This window comes from Vombatus ursinus, unplaced genomic scaffold (assembly GCF_900497805.2).
Source record: "Vombatus ursinus unplaced genomic scaffold, bare-nosed wombat genome assembly UNPS02014863.1, whole genome shotgun sequence".
Lineage (NCBI taxonomy): Eukaryota > Metazoa > Chordata > Mammalia > Diprotodontia > Vombatidae > Vombatus > Vombatus ursinus.
The window spans coordinates 30,839,213-30,847,539 of NW_020954641.1; the positions used below are offsets into that span (position 1 = coordinate 30,839,213).

Sequence of the window (8,327 nt, forward strand, 5' to 3'; positions counted from 1 at the left end):
GGCAACCAAGAGATCACTGGTAACTGTGAAGAAACCAATTTCAGTTGAGTGATGAGGTTGGAAGCCAGATTGCAAAAGGCTAAAAAGTAAGCACAAGCAACCAGTGTAGACAGATTTTTCTAGGAGTATGGCTAGAAATGGAGGAAAGGAAAGAATGATAGTTTAAGGGGATGGCAGGGTCTAGTAAAAGTTTTTTAAAGACGTTAGAGACTTAAACACATTCATAGATAAAAGGGGGAACAAACGGTAAATAGGAAGAGAGTGAAAATTAGAGAGAGGGGGAGTAATTGAGGGGCCAATCTGTCAGAGAAGAGAGAAAGGGATGGGATCAAGGGCATATAAAGAGGTTTATCTTGGAAAGACAAAAGACCATCTTATTATAAGAGACTGAAGTAAAGGAAGAGACAGAGGGGTGAGGAGGATGTCAAGAGCTTTTAATGTCAACAGCTTTTCACTGTGAATGGCTCTATTTTCTCAGTAAAGTATGAGGCAAATCCCTCAGTTGAGAGGTGATGGGAATAAGGAAGGTTGTTGGCATGGCATCATAAATTATACTAATAATCTTACTGATACCACACCATATTGAGTTCAATCTATTCTTGCCAAATCGCAGGATGATTTGAGGAAGGAAAGAAAGGTTTGGAGCAGTGCCTGTGGGGGGTGGGATAAATGATTTGGGAGAAGGATTGCTTTGCAGCACTGAGATTCTACTTGAGATCAAATAATGTAAATTTGTAATAAAACTGGTGATCTAAATTGTGTGACTTCCTCTAGTTCTATTCAATAACATATGATTAGGAATTGAGGAGATTGGTAGGAATAATCCAAGAATGAGTAGTGATAGGACAAAGAGGTAAGGGAAGGAGAGGACAACATGTAATTGAAATGGCTAACTGTAGGGTTTAGATTGGTAAAGAAAGTGAAGTCAGAGCAGAGTCACAATCTGAGGAAGTATGGAGGTATGAAGGGATTGGAAGTTAAAATAAGGATAAGGAATCGGTTTGAGAAGGGGTGAGGCATAAGAGATGGAATGATAGAAGCTTATGCCCAGATAGAAGAATGACAGAGGTTTGTCATTTTGTTTTGTTTTGTTTTTTAAATCATGAATATGAAACACTTGTGGCAAGAGCTAGGGTGTGATCACCCCTGGTGGAGGGTGATGTGAAGTAGGAAGTAAGTTCTAGGGTGGGAAACTGACGAATCAAGAAGTTAAGCTGTTTGAGGGACCACTGACATATATGTTGAAGTCCTCCAATGATGTCAGAAGTTGGAAAGGAGAAGAGGACAGTAATCCAGGTACTGAACTCCTAAGAAAAAAAAGAGAGAACATGACCTGGGAGCTAGTAGAAAAAATGGCCACCATGATCTATATTGAGAGATAAATGTTAATTGTGTTAACTTCCCAGGAAGAAGTCATAGAGTGATGGTGGCACAGGGAGAACCTAGAACTAGAAGTGAGGCAGAGTAAAGAGGGTGCTCTAACTTCTTCCCAGCCCTGCTCCATCCTGAAACCACCAAGCAGAAAAAGCCTAAGCCTTCTTACACATGACAAGCTTTGAATACACTCCAGATAGTTGATGTCCTTCTTAAAATGTGACACCCAGAACTGATGCAATGCTCCTTCTGTGATCTAACCATGGTTTGGTCAGTGGGACTAGCCTATCCCTTGCTTGGGACATTAAGACTTCTATTGATTCAACCTTAAGACTAGAAGCTAGATCTCCTCACTCCTAATCCACTTAGATACCCTTTCTATTTTCCCAAGATCATAAATGATACTAATAACCCCATCAATACCACACAATACTGAGTTCAATCTGTCCTTGCCATATGAGCCTATACAGTCACTTTAGGGCTAAAGGGTTTTGCTAGATCTTGGGAGGATTTTCTGAAACAAGCTGACCATCTGGATTCTATCTTCAGGTTATATCAGTCTGTCAAGATTCTCCATTCCATTGGAATTTTTTTCACCTACGCCTTGCAGTTCTGTGTTCCTGCGGAGATCATCATCCCCCTTGTCATGTCCTGGGCACCACAACGAAGTGAATTGTTGGTTGACTTGTCTGTCCGTGCATTCATGGTCTGTATGACATGTGAGTAGAAAGCAGGACACATTTTTTTTTATTAAGGTGCTTATTTCACATCAGCTGAGAATTAGTTTCTTCATCTGCAAAATGAGAGGGCTAGACTATAATATCACTACAAAGTCCCTCCTAGACAAGGTTCCCTTCAGCTCTAACATTCTATAGTTTTGATAGCCATATGAAGACTAGATTGGAGAGGAGAGTGGTAGCGTGACCATTTAGGAAGCTACTGCAGTAATCTATGGCTGGGAGGGGTGGGGGTTGGGGGACAAGGACCTAAACTATAGTATGGTGAGGTCTGAGAAAACAGAAGAAATTTGTAGAGGTAGAATCGACATGATTTAGTAGTTAAATAGATCTGGGGGGTGAGAGAAAAGGAAGAACCATGGATGACAGCTCCACAGAAACAGCTTAGAGAGAAGAAATGGATTTAAGGTTGAAAGAGGACCTGTTGAATTGGAGATGTCTATAGGAGGTCCAACTAGAGAAATCTAGCAGTCAATTTGGCAGGACTGAAATTCAGAAGGTAAAGTGGGAATGGACATAAAGATTTGGTAGTTGTCTCTGCATAAAGATAGAGGAGTATAGTAAAAGAAAAAAGATATGAGTTCAGGACAGAGCCTCGGAAGGCAATCATACTTGTGGTTGTTCAGTCATTTCAGCCATGTCTGACTCTTCATGATCTCTTTTGGGATTTTCCTTTTTCTTTAACAATCTTTAAAATATTTTAAGGCCCACACAAGTTTTCTCACTCAGGCAGCTAGGTGTTGCAATAGATAGAGTGCTGAACTTAGAGTCAAGAAGATCTGAATTCAAGTTTGGCCTCACATACTTCCCGGCTATATTGTTGTTGTTCAGTTGTTTTTCAGTCATGTCCAACTCTTTGTGACTCCGTTTGGGGTTTTCTTGCCAAAGATACTAGAATGGTTTAACATTTCTTTCTCCAGCTCATTTTACATAATAAACTGAGGAAAATAGGGTTAAATGACTTGTCCAGGGTCACCTAGTTAATGTCTGAGGCCAGAACTCAGGAAGATGAGTCCTCTTGACTCCAGACCCTGGCACTATCCACTCAGTTACCTAGCTGCCCAAGCAGTCATACTTAAATGGTGCAGATCCAATGAAGATCCAGGGTAAGAGACTGACATGCAGATGTGTAGAGAAAAATAGAAAGTCTTGTCATGAGAGACAAAGAAGAGGGTATTTGGGAGGGGTCGATCACTAGTGTCAAAATTGGCAAAGAGCTCAGAGAGTGAGGACTGAAAAAAGGCCATCCAATTCAGCAAAGAAACCTTGAAGAAATCAGTTTCACTCAAAAGCTGATGGAAGTGATTGTTGATAAATTAAAATAAATTAATAAAAAAAATTGATGCCAAAAAAAAAGAAAAAGAAAAAGAAATCCATTTCAGCTGAGTGGTCACATCAGAAAGTTGGTTACAAGAAGCTGAAAAGTGAATAGGTAGTAAGGAAATAGAGTCAGTAAGTATAGATGATGCTTTCCAGAAACTTGGCAGTGAAAAGGAGAGATAAAGTATGATAGCTTGACAAGTAGGTAGAGTTGAATGAAATTTTTATTTTTAAGGCTAGGAAGACTTGAGCATGTTTATAGGCACTGAGGCAGGGAACCAATAGATGGGAAGAGCTTGAAAGTAGAGGTGGTAACCTTTTTGCAAATTGAACTGAAGGTCCACATAGCATATTATAGACATCGCTTGTCGCAGGGACCAGCACTTGTCTTTTCTTTATTTCCCTTTTCACTTGGCTCTCATCTTGGAGTTGGGCAAGTAGAAAGGGTGGCATTAGACCAATCTATTTAGTTCTTAATCAGTAGAGAACAATTAGTGCAATGGATGTATGTGATCCCTTTTTCCTCACAAAATCAGATATTTGGAGTTATGAACCCACTTCAGGCTCAGTAGTAGTTCCTAGAAGAAAGACTGATAGGTATTAAATGAGAAAGAAATCTAAGGGGCAGAAATGGGTCCTCTTCCTACTAAGGAGGAGACTAACCTTAGAGAGGCTCATAGTTCAAAGGCTGTTAGAACTGGAAGTGGATCTTAGAACATAAACCATAAAACATCAGAGCTGATAGAACTTCTTAAAACAGACTGAAATAGAAGGACAAGAAGGGACCTAAGAGACCATCTATCTAACCCCCTCATTTTAATACGCTAAGAGGATAGCACATAGATTCTGGTGGTTGAAGAGGACTACAGTACTACCACTTTTAGATCGAGCTTGGAGCAATCTAATTTTGGTTCTCAGTGGGTAGCACAAAAGGTATGGTCAAACCAACCTTTTAATCCAAGATGTAAAAATAATACAAGTAAACATAACAGATTCAATTAAGAGGAGAATCAGTTATGTTAGTGGCTCACAGAACAATGTTATTTTCAATACTATCAATCGGCCAACTCTTCTTGCTAACTGATTGTTTCTCTTAAAGCTCAGTTGTTTCTGATGAGAAATTAAGTGCATGTGTTTAATTTTTGTGGCCTAGGCACAGCTAGGTGGTGCAGTGGATAGAGTACGGGTCCTGGAGTCAGGAGGACCTGAGTTCAAATCTGGCCTCAGACATATAACATTCACTAGCTGTGTGACTCTGGGCAAGTCACTTAACCCCAATCCCTCACTGAAAAAAAAATTGCAATTTTTATGGCCTCTAAATTGATCCCATGGACCAAAACACTGATTGTTCTGCCCTAGGTATAGTTCTGCAGTGAACCATATGGTTATAACCTTCTGGGAGTACATTTATCTCTGTTCCATTGTTGAAGGAATCTTTCCTCTAAGGGGTCTAATCTGGTTATGTGGGCATTGTTTGTGAAATGGAACAACAGCCTCTCTTCCTGTAAAAGGGCACAATTTTCTTTCTATTGAATGAGTCTGAATGTCTTGGTGGGTTACCTTTCAATGGCAAGAAACATGTGTGAGGAAGACTGCAACAGCCAATTCTTATCATCCTTTTCAATCCCAGCACTTTGATGATGACTGTAGGCATTAGGTAGCAGTTTTCTTTGGTACTAATACAATCCTGAACATCTGCAATTTTCCTCTTACAGATATATTTGCCATGCTGATCCCCCAAATGGAGCTGGTCACTGTGCTGCTGGGTTCTGCAAGTTGTAGTGTTCTGGCTCTGATCATCCCACCACTCCTAGAGATCTGTACCTATTACTCGGATGGTTTAAGCTCCTTCATCATTATTAAGGATCTCTTTATCAGTATCCTGGGCATTCTTGGGTGTATAATGGGGACCTACCAAGCCTTCTATGAAATAATCCACCAGAATTTTTTCAGTTCCTCACAGAATTCCACCAGGCCAATTATCTACTTTTAATTGAACATCTTTCCTCTCGCCCCACATTCCTATACTGGGATTTTAAATTGTTATTATACATACCTCACTTTTGAATCCCTGCTGTGTGTCAGTGATTTTTCCTCTTCTAGGTGAAGCTTAAAACCTAGACTCTAGATGTTAGCACAATACTATGAGAGGCAAAGCAATGGAGCTTTGGGAGCATGAAATCTATAACAATTAATGCCTATAGTCTTAAAGGGAACATCTATTTTCTTCCACTCTGAAGATACCTACAGTTAGCATAGAAAAGCAGAGATGCTTAGCCATGCTCTACTGACATTCTGGATGGGGATTCCTTAACTGGTCTTTCTAATGTAGCTACAGAGTCAGTTGTCTTGATAAAAAAGAAAAAAAGAGCTAGGCAAGTCTTTATGTCAGAGCAAATGTCAGTCAGAGGAGAATAGAAGTGTTTTCTGGATGAGTTTCCCTAAGCATCTGTTTGTATGCCCCTAGGAAAGTCTTGTAGTGTGCTGAAAGCTGCCTGAGGTCTTAGGAGTAAACTATGCCAAAGCACTGCTGAACTATAACTCTCATGTAGGCAGTGACACCTGCGTCATTAAAAAACCACTTCTGAGTCCTTCCCTTTTCTCTTGAGCATGTGTATGGCGGACATCAGAGCACCTTGGCATTCACAAGGGTCGTCAGCAAGAGCTCAGGCTCTAGTAAGTCATGCCAGTAAGACTTTAAGTGCAAACCTGTTTGTTATCTGAGGGTCAACCCAGCTGTACTCCATAGAAGATCATCATTACAGGGTTAGCCTCTAGGGAGATTAACTTCTATGGCTATAGTCATGAAAGACTGAAGTGTACTGAGGTGTGGAAGAGTTGGAATCTTCATGGGTGGAGAGAATACATAGTGATAAAATCTCTCAGGCTTCTGAGAAAGGATATGTTGAAGTAACATCGATCTTCAGTGATTCAAGCTGTTTAGGAATCCAGGCGGCTCCATGGATGCAACATTGGGCTTGGAGTCAGGAAGGCCTGAGTTCAAACCTGTCCTCAGACTCTTACTACCTATGTGACTTTGGGCAAGTGACTTAACCACTGTATGCCTCAGTTTCCTCAACTGTAAAATGGGGGAAAATACCAGCACCTATCTTGCAGTATTGTGAAGCTCAAATGAAGTAAAATTTATAAAGCACTTAGCACAGACCCTGGCATATAATAGGCACTATATAAATGCTATTAATATTGCTACGGCCTTAAGAGTCTATTTGTCTTCCCCACCACACTTCCTGAAACCTCTAATATTCTCATCCTCACCTGAGAGGGATAGAAGCCATTTGCATAAGGTGTCCAAGACACAAATGGGTTAGGAAGAAAACTTTAGCCTTAAGACCTAGGGTAAAACCAACAGATAGGTAGGTATAGTTTCTTCTGGCACAGCAATAAAGATGGGAGAAAGAAGAAGAAAACGAAAAGGATCATGGGACCACAGATGATAAATTTAGAGCCAGAAAAGCCTTCAGAGTTTATCTAGCCTCTCATTTTTCAGATGAGGAAGTAGAGAACCAAAGAGATTTAGGTGACTTGCCCAAGGTCACCCAGAGAATCAGCAATAGAAGTAGGATTTGGATTGAGGCCCTCTGAGTCCAGAGCCACAGCTTTATGAAGCCCACAGCCCTGCCTTCCTACTTCTCTTGCCCCTTTGAAGTTCAGTTTTAGGTTGAGTTCTTCAGTCCCTTGCCTTAGACCTGGTGGCTCCCACCAGTAGTTTCAAAAGGTTAGTGTCTCTGAGGTGGTAATCATTCAGTCAAGCGACAATCATTTATTAAGCATTTACCATGGAGATAGAACCAACATGGCAGAGTAGCAAGAAGTATAGTAAAACCCCCCACCAACAACAACCTTCCGCTCCTCTAAGTAAATCAAGAAAATTTGGGGCAGCAAGGTGGTGCAGTGAATAGAGGTCTGGCCTTAGAGTCACAAGGACCTGAGTTCAAATACAACCTCAGACCCTTAACACTTACCAGCTGTGTGACCCTGGGCAAGTCATTTAACCCCAATCGCTTCACCAGAAAGAAAAAAGAAAATTTACCAGACTAAAGCCTAATGAGGAAATTAAAAAAAAAAAAGTCACAGTATTTTTTTCCAGCCTAAGTCAGCAGAAGAAATAAGAAGTCTGTGGACCTTGGGGGAAGGGTTCTGGCCAAGAGGAGTGTTCTGGGCAAAGCACTCCAGCCCAAGGGAGAGGTTGTGCACCAGGAAAAAAGATCCCAAACCTATACCAGGGTACCATGACAGGAATAGGCAGCTTTACTGCCCCCTACACAGTTCCAGGTCACAGATCTACAGTGGACTGAGAAAGGGACCTCTGCCTTACGGTGGAATTCTGGTAAAAAGAGGGATCACAAGCCCTGGGTGATAAACCAAGAGAGGAACAAACAACAGCAGAATATCTCAGACCATCAGAAGCAGAGTAGGGTCTCAGTTCCAGCTTCTAGTCCAGTCTAAAGCCTGCAGAAGAATAACCTAGGGCATGAATTCCGAACCAAAAAAAGGACCCTGCAGTTGTCACTCTGAAACAGCAAAATTTCCCAGCTGGTCTCATGGCTGAGTCCCGCAGCATTTTTCTCTTGCTCAGATCCAAACACAGATCAAGAACTCGCAGAACTCAGAACGGGGGAGCAGCAATCACAGTTTGCCGGACTTTGATCGGACCACTTTGGGAGCAAGGAAAGCTTTCAGACTGAGTTGTCCCCAAGATCCACAATACTCAATATCCTAAGAGAGCAGCAATAGAAGCAGCAGCCCAGATCTTCCCTCTGGAAGTATGCAGAGCCTGGCCCTAATATCAAAACAGTAGGAAATTGGCTGGAAGAATACACAAATAAAGAATCCCAACATAGAAAGCTATTATAGTGACAAAGACATTTAAGATTC

The 8,327-nt window shown here is 41.3% G+C and overlaps 1 protein-coding gene across 1 annotated transcript in view; it reads left to right on the forward strand.

The window, feature by feature from the left end:
* Nucleotides 1–5,424, forward strand: part of LOC114027687 (proton-coupled amino acid transporter 1-like) — a 43,521-nt gene extending 38,097 nt beyond the window's left edge. The window contains exons 8-9 of the mRNA XM_027841765.1: nt 1,924–2,093; nt 5,147–5,424. Of these exons, the coding sequence (XP_027697566.1) occupies nt 1,924–2,093; nt 5,147–5,424 (448 nt within the window). The remainder of the gene's footprint in view (nt 1–1,923; nt 2,094–5,146) is intronic.
* The last annotated feature ends 2,903 nt before the right edge of the window (nt 5,425–8,327 follow it).